This window comes from Toxotes jaculatrix, chromosome 4, assembly GCF_017976425.1.
Source record: "Toxotes jaculatrix isolate fToxJac2 chromosome 4, fToxJac2.pri, whole genome shotgun sequence".
Classification (NCBI taxonomy): domain Eukaryota; kingdom Metazoa; phylum Chordata; class Actinopteri; family Toxotidae; genus Toxotes; species Toxotes jaculatrix.
The window spans coordinates 13,483,287-13,498,316 of NC_054397.1; the positions used below are offsets into that span (position 1 = coordinate 13,483,287).

Consider the following 15,030-nt stretch of genomic DNA (forward strand, 5'->3'; position numbering starts at 1 on the left):
TATATAACTGTCATCATCACAGAAAAGGGATGCTGATTCTTCAAATTAAAAGCATACCTGTCACAGTGAACTTCCACTAGTTTGCATTTTACATTTTTCTAAATCACAAATAAACAGTGATAGTGAAATAAATACATTACATGTTGTAGATACATACAGTAGCGATACTCAGAGCTGTGAATAATGGTATATTTAAGCTCTCAACCTGCCTCATTACGTGTGTGTCTGGTGTATCATTATCTTGTATTTATCATCTGTTTGAGACTATCCCTGTGGCTAAGATATACTGTACCTCATATCCTGTGCACAAAAAGCAAGGAGGTATTCCCTCCTGACATTCAGGAGTGCAAATGCGGTTTGTGTAAAATAAACTGTTTTTTTTTTTTTCTTTGTTCAGAGAAACTAGCGAGACTCTACTACACGCACAGACTCATTCACTCAGAAACACACACCACACAACTGCCAATGCCTGGCTTAACACTTTCTGGTTGAAAAGATAAACTAATAAAGTTTAACAAAAAATAAAGCACAAACATCTGATCACCTTATCACACGTTATACAAGACAAGTGTCTCTTCAACAGCTTTCGTGATCTCATTCCCCAGTGGCAAATTCTGAGGGACTTCTTTATAAAAAGAAGCTTCTCATTGGCGTTCAAACTAAAGGTTAAATAGAGAATTTCTCTATATTAACTACTAAGCTAAACTCAGAATCAAAAAAGATCAACTCTAAACTAAGACATCTTCAATAACCTAAAATACCCTTTTCAAACCAGCTGTCAATCAGTATTTAACTCAACAGTTTCTCAAAACATTCTCTCAACAGTCATACAAAACAAGTCAAGATCAACAATTCAAGAGAAAAAGCCAGAAACAAAAGCCAAAAAAACCCCAAACAACCCCAAAAACAAAAAAAGAACATTAGAATTAAACATAATAAGAGAGAAAGAAAGACACACACACAGAAGGGAAAGAGAGGCAGAAGGGCAATCCATAGAACTACAAAGCAGTCAAAGCTAGGATCATAATGACAGATGTTGATTAGTCATGCCTGCTCTACTTCACATGAGTGATTATTAATTCCTAGGCTACAGATGTTAGTAATGTCTAGATTATAGATAATATATAATTTCCAAAGACAGATTACACATAGCCTACACAAAACACAGCAGCAGCAGCAGTTAAATTCAGTGTTGATACAGTCTGGATTTCTCTGTGTGACATCATGACCACCTGAATCAAAAGAGTGGAGAGGCTAGTACAATGAGTGAGACAATTTTTCAGTTAGGAATATCTGAGAAACTCTGGTTGTGAGAGGCAGTGCAGTGTGAAATATTGTCTTTCAGTCCAAGCACCTACCCAGAGAGTAGTACCAGTATTTTGCGGGTAAAACGTTCTTTACCTTCAAGAGGTTTTTGAGTTAGTTGATGTAAATAGTATTCCATTGTTTTCTCTTTCTTTTTTGTTGCTCTACCACAGCATCAGGACAAAAATATCAAAGACAATTCTGACACGGAAAGTAAAATTAATCAGGAAAAGCTTTCTTTGGTCACAAAAAGGCAAAACAACATCAGAACATGAAAAGAAAATCATGAATACATAATACCAGCCAGGGAAGAAAACTCCAAATTGTGGACAAAATGTCATCTTCCAGGACTTAAGTGGGAAGACCGTGGTAGCGTTGAAGTGCCATGGTGCACACTGGGATTGCAGTTGGCTAATGCATAGGATTAGGGGTGACTTTAGCATGGGCAGAGCCAGGGAGTCGGGTGGAGTGTTACACATTCTTCTACTCTTCCTCCTCCTCTTCGTCCTCATCATTGTCCTTCTTGTCTTCTTCATAGTAACGGTGAAAGAGCTGGTGGAGATGCTGCTGGAGTTCACGTGGTTTTGACCCACCTTTTCTGGGACTGTCCACTTTCTCTAGAAGAACCTGTCTGCGCTGCCCAGCTCCCTTCACCACTGTTTGTCTGAGGGTGCGACCTTTACGCATGTGAGCCCTAGAGATGGAGCAAAGAGGGAGTGGAAATAAACACACGAAAACAGGTCAGCATCTTCAAAAAAAATGCACCCATGGTTCTGTGGAAATTAAACTGAAGGAACAGATGCTGCTATAGTTGTAAAGTATCTTATGGGAGAGAAACAAAACACCCACAAATTATTTTAGGCTTTGTTAACCCAGCATGCAGTTGTGATTTTGTGCACAGCAACTTCATAGCTATGTCTAACTCCAGAAACCTAAAGATTATGTTTAAAAAAACACTTAAAGTAAATATCCAAGTTCAGATACTGTGTGGTGGCACCTTCACCGTGACTACATATAAGCTAAAATATCACAGCGCTACCTGACAAAGTGGTTAATGTTAGCAATTGAAACATTCAATATTAGTAAAACTAATAAAACCCACAGCACAGCTGTTGCTGTAAAAAACCCACACACACAAAACACAATTAGCCACACACAATCAAACAGGTGCACCCCAGCACTCACACACCTCCTGACCACAGTCCCGTCTTCTTTGATAGTCTCTCTTTCTACCACATGAGGGAGCTCTGTTCTGCTAAAACCACTTACATAACCTAGTGCCTGGTGGCATTAAAAGGAGAAAACAATCATCGCTTAATTTGGAATGATTTAGTTATGAAAAAAACAATACTGAGACTTGGTACCTCTCCATATGCACAGCTAATACAATCGCTACTACATACAGTGTATCAGGTTGGCATGTGCAACATGATTAACAAACCTGTTTGAAGTCGTCTTGGGCTGAGGGGAGGTCAGAGGCCAAAGACGGATCACCCTGGTGTGTCACTGTCCTTTCGCCCTCCACCACCATTGTCCTTTCTACGAGGCTGACCTTACTACCCTCAGCTGTGTCCTGCCTTGATGCTGACAAACCCGCACATTCAGTGAATGTTACCTGGGTCAGGAAAAATAGTAATTTGTTTTTTAATTGTCAATTATAAACCACTACCAACATAAATGTTGGTATGTCTGATTTTTTCTATGATAATGACCACATGCGTAATATAGAGGACCCACACCTCTGTATGGTCTCCCTCACTCTTCAGTATAGTCCGCTTCACAACTTTGGAATACCCATCTCCCTCTGTCATACTGATGGACCCCTGGGGAGCGCCTTCCACCGACACCTCTTCATGCTCCGTGCCATCCGCGGACACACACTTGCGAATAATTTTACGGGTAACCTGAGGAAGATCATGTGTTCAAAGACCATTAGGAGGTGAGGGATTTGTTTAAGGGAAATGGTAATTAACTACATATTTAGTGGCAAACATTCCAAAAACCAGTGAATGAAATTGAGCAGCAGTGCAACAAAGATCCTTCGGTATTACTGCACAATAACAAATTTGCTTTGTTAAGCTTTACTGGCTGTTGTCACTTCCAGTTAAAAACTGCCGTGTGATGTGTGTATGAGTACTAATGTAATATTTTGATTTACCCTTTTGACGACAATGTGTCCATTTTCATCCTTGTACTTTTCTTCGGTCACTGACTGAGTGGGGAGGTCAGGCATTTCATCAGCCTGTAAAGGAAACATGACAAAAAATAATCAGAAATGCTAAGTTGGGTCAGTGTAATGTTTATGTGTTTAATTCTATACTTCAAAAATTTAATTCCAACGCATCTTGGAGAAAAAAACAGGATACAAAACTTGCATGTTAGGTGGCGATTCATTGAGAGAACAGGGACTCTGGGATGCAGGAAACAAACTTGCATTCTCAGGGAAAAAAGGTTATGTTGTCAAATAAACCAACAAAGAAATGCTCACAGCAGCATAAAACACCTCCATGAGGTCCAGCCATCTGTGCAAATCAAGTGATAGGTTCCTTTTAAACCCTAAATCTTCATACACACACTTTTCACCCATTTTGATGAGATGACAGATTGTTAGACAGTAAATATTTTAACTTCACAGTGAAGACCTAGTCTGGTTAAAGTTGCACTCTGAAAACCACGGCCATGCTCATTTAAAACACCATGAGTCATGCTAAATCAGATACCTGAATGACAACTCTCCTTCGCACTATTCTGGTGGTCAAAAATTCATCATCTGAACTTTCTGACATTGATCCGAGCTCAGCGTTGATCTCCTGACCAAGCAAACCAAATCCATTAAGATTTAATGAATGACAATATGTGAATGCTATGTTTGCAGCAAAGAAAGCAATACGCAGATTGATATGGTGCACTTTCCATTGATTTTAAGAATTTTACGATGAGCTGTTCATGTCTCACATAGGAAAGTGCAACATGGCAGTCTGTAGCTTGGAAAAACATTTGCAAAACACACCATGCTTAATTAAAGAATTAATGTTCTTATTGCTGGTGAAAAAAACATGTAGTTTGTGCTATCACTGTGAGTGATACAGCTGATTACAGGCGGCAAAGTGACATGCTGAGTTAGGACTGGTTAAATCTGAAATTAAAACAAAATGTGACTTATAAGGAGTTTTAGATCCCATCCATGTGGCCAGAGGGTTAGCAGTCATTCCTCTCTTAAGCAAATATTGGTTTTGGTGAAGCTCAGCTCTAGGGAAAGCTTGCAGGTTGGAATGGTTTACCAAATCTTATCTTACCCTTGTCAGAGAATTATCAGTATCACCACAAGCCCTAACTTCACAGACATGGGGCGGTTGTGAAGCCTCACACAAGGAGAATTCTTCATCTGATGTTTCAGAATAGTGTATTAATTCTTCACTCTCTTCATGTATATTATGAAGAGGCTCCTGGACAAAAGGAGCATCCTCATAATCTTCACTTCCTGATGACAATAGCACTCCTCGTGTCACCTTTTCTATCACTCCAGAATGGCTGAGATGATCCTGGGGTTGACCTCCCCTTGACCTCGTTCTTGACTCAGGTTCATCTGGCTCATTCTCTGAGAAGTCTGATGCTGCTTGTTTGCAGTCAAAGTAAGGCTCTGGATCAGAGTATTCAAAGGTAGGGCTGTCTGCACCACTATGCACCATCTCTGCGTATCCTGGAGGCATGTGGGTATAGATGGTTGTAGTAGAAGAGGTCTCTGCATACCCAGGTGGGATGCTGTACTCCTCATCAGAGGTCGACGACATCACCTCTGCTTTAGGTTTAATTGAAGTAGGTTGAGAAGCAAAACAATCATAGTCTACTGGAGTCAGAGATTCTTCTGAATACTGTCCACTGGTCCTTGGCCTATCTTCATCTGAAGATGTCTCAAAGTTTCCTGAGGACGGGTAAGGGATCAGTTCCTTGAAGCTAAAATGTCTTGCAGATGTAACTGTCTCAGGAGTCAAATCAGAAAGAGACTGTGAAGAAAAATCTTCAGCCTGAATGCCTTCAACAGAGGTTACATCCCATAAATGTGGAAGCTGATCTTTGATACTCTGTGTTGATGTTTCTTCTCTTGCACGCCTTGAGTCATTAGATGGTGTAGTTGATTCACATTGTTCTTGACTTTGAAGAATGTTAGTAGTAGACTCTTCCTCACAAAGATTTACCAGATTTTCTCCTGGAAACTCAGACTGACTCTTTGCAGCTATTTTGGGGAAAGACACTGAGGAAACAGCAGCATTTTCAACATATTTACTGGACTGGAATATATCTAAAGGAAGATTTGAGTTCAGTGATGTTTCAGTCGCCTCACAAATTCCTTGGGGAGATTCTGGGATTGAAAGGGATTCAGTAGGGGATACAGGACTTTCTTTTCCCAGGCTTGATGGCACACTGGTCTCAGAGGTTTTTGTTAGATCGGGAGCAGCTGAGACTAATTCAGGTTCATCTTGAATGGATGTCTGGAATTGTGCAGGCTCTGTGACTCCTACTTTTGTGTGGTCAGTGTCAACTGCCAGCTGTACCACAGAAAACACACTGACAATATCACCATCTTCTGTAGCACACTGATCTTCAGGTGAGAGGTCTTCAAACTTGTAAATTTGATCAACTTTAGAGCTTTCATCACTGGAATCTGACAGAGGTGGGTCAAGTGTCTCTGGTCTAAACTTAAGTTTCATCTCCTCCAGTTCTGATAGCAGCTGATCAAGCTGAGGGGACCTCGACTCTGGTGGTGTTGGAGTGGATTCTGAGGACATGATGATTTTATCATCTAGACTGCCTTGGGCTGTTTGACAGAGCAAGTCTGGCGTCTCTGAGCTTGATTTAGCTGAGCCAGAATCTTCACTTTGTTTGGGGAATGACTGTTTTTCATCTTTTTCCTGTGATGAACTACTTTGATTGGTCAATGTGATTTCAGATTGTGTTTTACTTAGGTCAAAAGCACCTGGAATTGGCAATTCTAGCTTTTCAGTGGAAAGTGTGTTTGAATCATTTGCCAAGGGTGGCATCTGACTCTGTCCTAAACCAACATTTTTTTGTTCTGAAGATTCTGAAAGATCTGTCCTGAAAGATGCTGTTGATACCTGCAAGAAATGATACAGGGGAATGGGAACAAATTATAATTAGATATGTTTTGTGATTTCTTTTAGTGATGAAAGGTCAAACCAGTCAAATAAAACATGCGTTTGTCAAGGGCAGGTTCTGATTTTTTATACAGGAGCAGTGTTTCAGATGAGGAAATTCACTTGTAGCCCACTTCCATTTGCAGTAGCATATATGCTTGTTAATATTTCTCCCACAGATCACAAACAATTAAAAAAAATTACTGTACATAATTGAACTGCCTAATTAAAATGCTGCAAAATTAAGATATTTTTGAAATATTGTTGATAATAGCACGTTTGGAGGAACTGTATTGAGTATCAGTATTGAGTAACACTTTCATTTTATAATGATTGATTACCATGATTACTTAAGGCAGGGCACAAATGAATTTGAGTCAAAATCAAGATTTGTTGTAACATGAAGTTGAACGTGCGTCATTTTACAGTCCATTCAAGCAAACAGTTGCTGCCCTGTTGTAATGTAAGAGCAGGAAGCACTGCGCTTCCCATAAAAATGCGAAACCCACCAGTTTTTGCAGTATTTGTCACAGTCAAACCCTATTACTGTCTGCCCCATTTTCCAAAAGGTAAATAACTCTCTTATTACAACAAAAAACATATTTTGAAAAACATCTACACATGGAAATAATACAATTAACACAATCAACCAGTGGTGTTGTGTCCCCAGCCTAGACATTTGAGAACACAGAATGTGATAGAGGGGTGATAGAAGCAATGTCTAGCTGCAGACATGCAATTATGTTATCACATTTAGCTTTGTAACCCAACTGAATTTTAAGCTGTACTACTTTGGATATGACTGTTACTGGGGCATAGTCATGTTAGGAAACATCACAAGCACCAATAGAGAAGTATGTCTCTGTGATATGTTTATAGGTTTGTTATGAAAATGGTGGGAGCCTGAACCTTACAAACAGGAAGGCAAACATAACAGACAGTACATGCTTCTAGTTGTGGCAAGTGCATCACTTGGTTTAGACTTTTATGGCTGTTAAGAAACTGACTATGCAACTTAGTGCAATTAGAGTAGACTGTAATCTTAGAAAAACACAGCTAGCACATAGACAAAATATAATTAAGGCACTTGAATCCTTTTGTGCTTGAAGCAGTCATGTCAGGTGGTCTAAATGTGGTCTGTCTGTGTAGCTTATGAGTGTCAAACAAAACACTGTTTGACACCAGGGAAAGAAGCTCATGTCACTAAAACATGGTCATTCTGTATTTTCTATTAGTTGTGTTCCTCTGAGATATAATTTCTTCTACTCTGATGCAAACATGCCATCGCAAGCCTTTGTGGGTTATTAATGAAAGCTTTAGGCAAGAGTTCTAAATTCACACTTTCAGTATTGCCATATTCATTACTTTTGAAAGCAACACAGCAATCACTGCTGAACAAGAGCTTATGCTGTCTTACCGACACCCTGGAACTTTTGCTCTTGTCCTCACTCATGGATTTTCTTTTCATGTTCTTGGAAATCAAATCTTGGGTGTGTGTCATCTTCAATTGTGATTCAAGATCTGCCCATTTATGTTTATGAACAAGTGGTCTTCGTTTCATTGTGTCTCTCCTTGCTTGAATGTGTTCATGGAAGGCCTCCTCCAGCCAGACAGCTTGATGAAATCCAAATTTTTGCTCTACAGATGGAATGTGACTCAACTCAGTACAAAACTGGCTAAAGCTAAGCGATCTGACTTGATCTAGTCTAGATACTTTGCAGTCCAGGGAGGGGGCCTGATAAAAAAAGAGTGGTCATTAGTGTTTGAGGAAGGGGCTATGGGTTGTGTCTCAGCTGTTCCAGTTAATGGCATCAACATTTCAGGATATGAATGTGCTACTGTAGAGTGGGATAGTGAAGAATCCTGTATTGGTTTGGAGTCAGGTATGATGCCTTCAAAATGACAAGATTTGGCTTGGCTACATGGCTCTTCCATGCAAACTTCTAAATCCTCAAATTTCTTTTGATCACAAACAATCCTCGAACACTTATCAGCTACATCTTCAAAGTAATTAACCTTATCGTAGACATATTTTCGTCCATAGACTGGATCACGTACGTGTGCCATTAACCTTCTGGAGACTGGCTTATATGCAAGTCTGTTGTCTTTGTAAACATCTGGAAGGTTTTGCCCACATGGCAGCTGGTGTAAAACTTCATCTGAATCTCCAATTGACTCAAGAACTTGAGGATCTGATGGTCTTAACTCAGACAGCCAGTGATCAAGGAATGACTGTGTGTACTCATAGGATGGCATAGAGTTAAAGGATTCATGAAATTCACTGTCAAACACAACAGACTCTGGAGAATCTGGTCTGGTCTCAACAAACAAACTATCAAGACATGAATCAGTATAATCTTCCTCCAGTATAATGGAATCTGGTGAAACAGATCTGTTTTCGGATAAATGCATGTAATAACAAGGTTGACAGTCAAACTGAGGAATTTGTGAGTCGGGAGAAAGGGCAGTGAACTCATCAAATGAGGCAAATGACTGAGGAGAAGATTGCCTCTGGTAAGTGAATAAGCAGGTTGAATATTCATCACCTGGATGTAATATTTCAGGTGATGGTGGTGTATGCCCAGAAAGAAAAGGACTTTCAATAAATTTGCATTCTCCTGCTTGCTCGTGAGGGCTTATGGTTCTTGTGTCAGCTAAAACAGATTGAAAAATATCACTGTCGCATACTGGTGAGAAAGAACCTGTCATTACAGTGCTCGACAACTGAAACCCATCTGCTCTTTTGTATTCTTTTGATGTACAAGAAGAAAACGTTGAAAAATGTTCACAATGTTGTTGTGATACGGGACTGACAATGCATAACTGTTTTTCTAGGGTATATTCATGAGCTCTTATTTCACAACAAGAACACTGCCCCTTATATAATGGATCATACACATGTGACATGAAGCAGTTAGGCAAAGGCTGGTGTCTGAACTGGGACTGATTAGATAATACAGTAGAATCGGGTGACATGGATTTGATAGGGACAAATGAAAGTTGGGAAGTATGTTCCTGTGACTCATTTTTTGAAGCATATTGTTCAGGAACACATGGTTTCAATTCAGGGAAAATGTGATGCAGGGATGTATTTTGTTTATGAAATAAAAAATTGGCATATTTTTCATGTGTGAAGCCCTGCACAACATCTGCATAAGTAAGAGGCCTAGCAGTGGACAGTGGTGGGCTTGCCGTTACAGTAACTTTTGCGTGATTTGGCTCAACCAGCAAAGTAAGTGAATCTGGCGAATCTGGCCTGTTGTGGTCAAACAATTCCTCCAGACAAAATGTGGAATTCTCAGTATCTGACAGTGTTGAGAGAGGTGACATTGGTCTACTTTGAGAGTACTCTAAGTAATAGTTGCAATGTTGATTCTTCATTGGGCCAAGTGAAATTCCAGGAGACAGAAAACACTGCTCAACTGACGCCACAGATTCTGGTGAGGATGCTCTAAAGTCTGCCAACCAGTCCTGCAGGAGAGAAAAGTCAAAATCGGAAGACACGGATTCCGGGGACAACGCCCTGCTACTAAATAACTTATCAAGCTCAAAGTCTGATAAAACTGATTGCGGAGACTCTGGCCTGGTCTCGTCAAACAGGCTTTCCAGACACAAATCAGTGCCCTCCCAGTCTAAAAGTGTAGACTCTGGTGTAAACGACCTTTGCCTTGACAATTCCACATCGGAACTGATATGGCAGGATCTGAACTGAGGAACAGGTGAGTCGGGAGAGAGGGGCCTAAGTTCAGTTTGAGACACCACTGAATCGGGGGACTGCGGTCTTAACTCGGTGGAGCAATGGTCTACGGGAAAGTGGGTGCACTCCTCGTCTGATGACACTGAGGAGAGCCGAACAGGTCTCAACTCAGATGACTTCACACCACATAAAGGGTTGACTTGTGTTTCATGTGTAAAGCCCCGTACAACATCTGCATAAGTAAGAGGCCTAGCAGTGGACAGTGGTGGGCATGCCGTTACAGTAACTTTTGCATGATTTGGCTCAACCAGCAAAGTAAGTGAATCTGGTGAATCTGGCCTGTTGTGGTCAAACAATTCCTCCAGACAAAATGTGGAATACTCAGTATCTGACAGTGTTGAGAGAGGTGACATTGGTCTACTTTGAGAGTACTCTAAGTAATAGTTGCAATGTTGATTCTTCATTGGGCCAAGTGGAATTCCAGGAGACAAAAAACACTGCTCAACTGACGCCACAGATTCTGGTGAGGATGCTCTAAAGTCTGCCAACCAGTCCTGCAGGAGAGAAAAGTCAAAATCGGAAGACACGGATTCCGGGGACAACGCCCTGCTACTAAATAACTTATGAAGCTCAAAGTCTGATAAAACTGACTGCGGAGACTCTGGCCTGGTCTCGTCAAACAGGCTTTCCAGACACAAATCAGTGCCCTCCCAGTCTGAAAGTGTAGACTCTGGTGTAAACGACCTTTGCCTTGACAATTCCACATCGGAACTGATATGGCAGGATCTGAACTGAGGAACAGGTGAGTCGGGAGAGAGGGGCCTTAGTTCAGTTTGAGACACCACTGAATCGGGGGACTGCGGTCTTAACTCGGTGGCGCAATGGTCTATGGGAAAGTGGGTGCACTCCTCATCTGACGACACTGAGGAGAGCCGAACAGGTCTCAACTCAGATGACTTCACGCCACATAAAGGGTTGACTTGTGTTTCATGTGTAAAGCCCCGTACAACATCTGCATAAGTAAGAGGCCTAGCAGTGGACAGTGGTGGGCTTGCCGTTACAGTAACTTTTGCGTGATTTGGCTCAACCAGCAAAGTAAGTGAATCTGGCGAATCTGGCCTGTTGTGGTCAAACAATTCCTCCAGACAAAATGTGGAATACTCAGTATCTGACAGTGTTGAGAGAGGTGACATTGGTCTACTTTGAGAGTACTCTAAGTAATAGTTGCAATGTTGATTCTTCATCGGGCCAAGTGGAATTCCAGGAGACAAAAAACACTGCTCAACTGATGCCGCAGATTCTGGTGAGGATGCTCTAAAATCTGTCAACCAGTCCTGCAGGAGAGAAAAGTCAAAATCGGAAGACACGGATTCCGGGGACAACGCCCTGCTACTAAATAACTTATGAAGCTCAAAGTCTGATAAAACTGACTGCGGAGACTCTGGCCTGGTCTCGTCAAACAGGCTTTCCAGACACAAATCAGTGCCCTCCCAGTCTGAAAGTGTAGACTCTGGTGTAAACGACCTTTGCCTTGACAATTCCACATCGGAACTGATATGGCAGGATCTGAACTGAGGAACAGGTGAGTCGGGAGAGAGGGGCCTTAGTTCAGTTTGAGACACCACTGAATCGGGGGACTGCGGTCTTAACTCGGTGGCGCAATGGTCTACGGGAAAGTGGGTGCACTCCTCATCTGACGACACTGAGGAGAGACGAACAGGTCTCAACTCAGATGACTTCACGCCACATAAAGGGTTGACTTGTGTTTCATGTGTAAAGCCCCGTACAACATCTGCATAACTAAGAGGCCTAGCAGTGGACAGTGGTGGGCATGCCGTTACAGTAACTTTTGCGTGATTTGGCTCAACCAGCAAAGAAATTGAATCTGGCGAATCTGGCCTGTTGTGGTCAAACAATTCCTCCAGACAAAATGTGGAATACTCAGTATCTGACAGTGTTGAGAGAGGTGACATTGGTCTACTTTGAGAGTACTCTAAGTAATAGTTGCAATGTTGATTCTTTATCGGGCCAAGTGGAATTCCAGGAGACAAAAAACACTGCTCAACTGATGCCACAGATTCTGGTGAGGATGCTCTAAAGTCTGCCAACCAGTCCTGCAGGAGAGAAAAGTCAAAATCGGAAGACACGGATTCCGGGGACAACGCCCTGCTACTAAATAACTTATGAAGCTCAAAGTCTGATAAAACTGACTGCGGAGACTCTGGCCTGGTCTCGTCAAACAGGCTTTCCAGACACAAATCAGTGCCCTCCCAGTCTGAAAGTGTAGACTCTGGTGTAAACGACCTTTGCCTTGACAATTCCACATCGGAACTGATATGGCAGGATCTGAACTGAGGAACAGGTGAGTCGGGAGAGAGGGGCCTTAGTTCAGTTTGAGACACCACTGAATCGGGGGACTGCGGTCTTAACTCGGTGGCGCAATGGTCTACGGGAAAGTGGGTGCACTCCTCATCTGACGACACTGAGGAGAGCCGAACAGGTCTCAACTCAGATGACTTCACGCCACATAAAGGGTTGACTTGTGTTTCATGTGTAAAGCCCCGTACAACATCTGCATAAGTAAGAGGCCTAGCAGTGGACAGTGGTGGGCTTGCCGTTACAGTAACTTTTGCGTGATTTGGCTCAACCAGCAAAGTAAGTGAATCTGGCGAATCTGGCCAATCTGGCCTGTTGTGGTCAAACAATTCCTCCAGACAAAATGTGGAATACTCAGTATCTGACAGTGTTGAGAGAGGTGACATTGGTCTACTTTGAGAGTACTCTAAGTAATAGTTGCAATGTTGATTCTTCATTGGGCCAAGTGGAATTCCAGGAGACAAAAAACACTGCTCAACTGATGCCACAGATTCTGGTGAGGATGCTCTAAAGTCTGCCAACCAGTCCTGCAGGAGAGAAAAGTCAAAATCGGAAGACACGGATTCCGGGGACAACGCCCTGCTACTAAATAACTTATGAAGCTCAAAGTCTGATAAAACTGACTGCGGAGACTCTGGCCTGGTCTCGTCAAACAGGCTTTCCAGACACAAATCAGTGCCCTCCCAGTCTGAAAGTGTAGACTCTGGTGTAAACGACCTTTGCCTTGACAATTCCACATCGGAACTGATATGGCAGGATCTGAACTGAGGAACAGGTGAGTCGGGAGAGAGGGGCCTAAGTTCAGTTTGAGACACCACTGAATCGGGGGACTGCGGTCTTAACTCGGTGGCGCAATGGTCTACGGGAAAGTGGGTGCACTCCTCATCTGACGACACTGAGGAGAGCCGAACAGGTCTCAACTCAGATGACTTCACGCCACATAAAGGGTTGACTTGTGTTTCATGTGTAAAGCCCCGTACAACATCTGCATAACTAAGAGGCCTAGCAGTGGACAGTGGTGGGCATGCCGTTACAGTAACTTTTGCGTGATTTGGCTTAACCAGCAAAGAAAGTGAATCTGGCGAATCTGGCCTGTTGTGGTCAAACAATTCCTCCAGAAAAAATGTGGAATACTCAGTATCTGACAGTGTTGAGAGAGGTGACATTGGTCTACTTTGAGAGTACTCTAAGTAATAGTTGCAATGTTGATTCTTCATTGGGCTAAGTGGAATTCCAGGAGACAAAAAACACTGCTCAACTGATGCCACAGATTCTGGTGAGGATGCTCTAAAGTCTGCCAACCAGTCCTGCAGGAGAGAAAAGTCAAAATCGGAAGACACGGATTCCGGGGACAACGCCCTGCTACTAAATAACTTATGAAGCTCAAAGTCTGATAAAACTGACTGCGGAGACTCTGGCCTGGTCTCGTCAAACAGGCTTTCCAGACACAAATCAGTGCCCTCCCAGTCTGAAAGTGTAGACTCTGGTGTAAACGACCTTTGCTTTGACAATTCCACATCGGAACTGATATGGCAGGATCTGAACTGAGGAACAGGTGAGTCGGGAGAGAGGGGCCTAAGTTCAGTTTGAGACACCACTGAATCGGGGGACTGCGGTCTTAACTCGGTGGAGCAATGGTCTACGGGAAAGTGGGTGCACTCCTCGTCTGATGACACTGAGGAGAGCCGAACAGGTCTCAACTCAGATGACTTCACGCCACATAAAGGGTTGACTTGTGTTTCATGTGTAAAGCCCCGTACAACATCTGCATAAGTAAGAGGCCTAGCAGTGGACAGTGGTGGGCTTGCCGTTACAGTAACTTTTGCGTGATTTGGCTCAACCAGCAAAGTAAGTGAATCTGGCGAATCTGGCCTGTTGTGGTCAAACAATTCCTCCAGACAAAATGTGGAATACTCAGTATCTGACAGTGTTGAGAGAGGTGACATTGGTCTACTTTGAGAGTACTCTAAGTAATAGTTGCAATGTTGATTCTTCATCGGGCCAAGTGGAATTCCAGGAGACAAAAAACACTGCTCAACTGACGCCACAGATTCTGGTGAGGATGCTCTAAAGTCTGCCAACCAGTCCTGCAGGAGAGAAAAGTCAAAATCGGAAGACACGGATTCCGGGGACAACGCCCTGCTACTAAATAACTTATGAAGCTCAAAGTCTGATAAAACTGACTGCGGAGACTCTGGCCTGGTCTCGTCAAACAGGCTTTCCAGACACAAATCAGTGCCCTCCCAGTCTGAAAGTGCAGACTCTGGTGTAAACGACCTTTGCCTTGACAATTCCACATCGGAACTGATATGGCAGGATCTGAACTGAGGAACAGGTGAGTCGGGAGAGAGGGGCCTTAGTTCAGTTTGAGACACCACTGAATCGGGGGACTGCGGTCTTAACTCGGTGGCGCAATGGTCTACGGGAAAGTGGGTGCACTCCTCATCTGACGACACTGAGGAGAGCCGAACAGGTCTCAACTCAGATGACTTCACGCCA

The 15,030-nt window shown here is 42.7% G+C and overlaps 1 protein-coding gene across 1 annotated transcript in view; it reads right to left on the reverse strand.

Moving 5' to 3' along the window:
- Positions 1-337: 337 nt before the first annotated feature.
- Positions 338-15,030, reverse strand: part of ank2a (ankyrin 2a, neuronal) — a 72,585-nt gene continuing 57,892 nt past the window's right edge. Inside the window, exons 48-54 of the mRNA XM_041035228.1 lie at positions 4,602-6,419; positions 4,026-4,115; positions 3,464-3,547; positions 3,045-3,209; positions 2,747-2,920; positions 2,495-2,586; positions 338-1,999 (exon numbers count right to left, since the gene is read on the reverse strand). Of these exons, the coding sequence (XP_040891162.1) occupies positions 1,789-1,999; positions 2,495-2,586; positions 2,747-2,920; positions 3,045-3,209; positions 3,464-3,547; positions 4,026-4,115; positions 4,602-6,419 (2,634 nt within the window). The 3' untranslated portion in view covers positions 338-1,788. The remainder of the gene's footprint in view (positions 2,000-2,494; positions 2,587-2,746; positions 2,921-3,044; positions 3,210-3,463; positions 3,548-4,025; positions 4,116-4,601; positions 6,420-15,030) is intronic.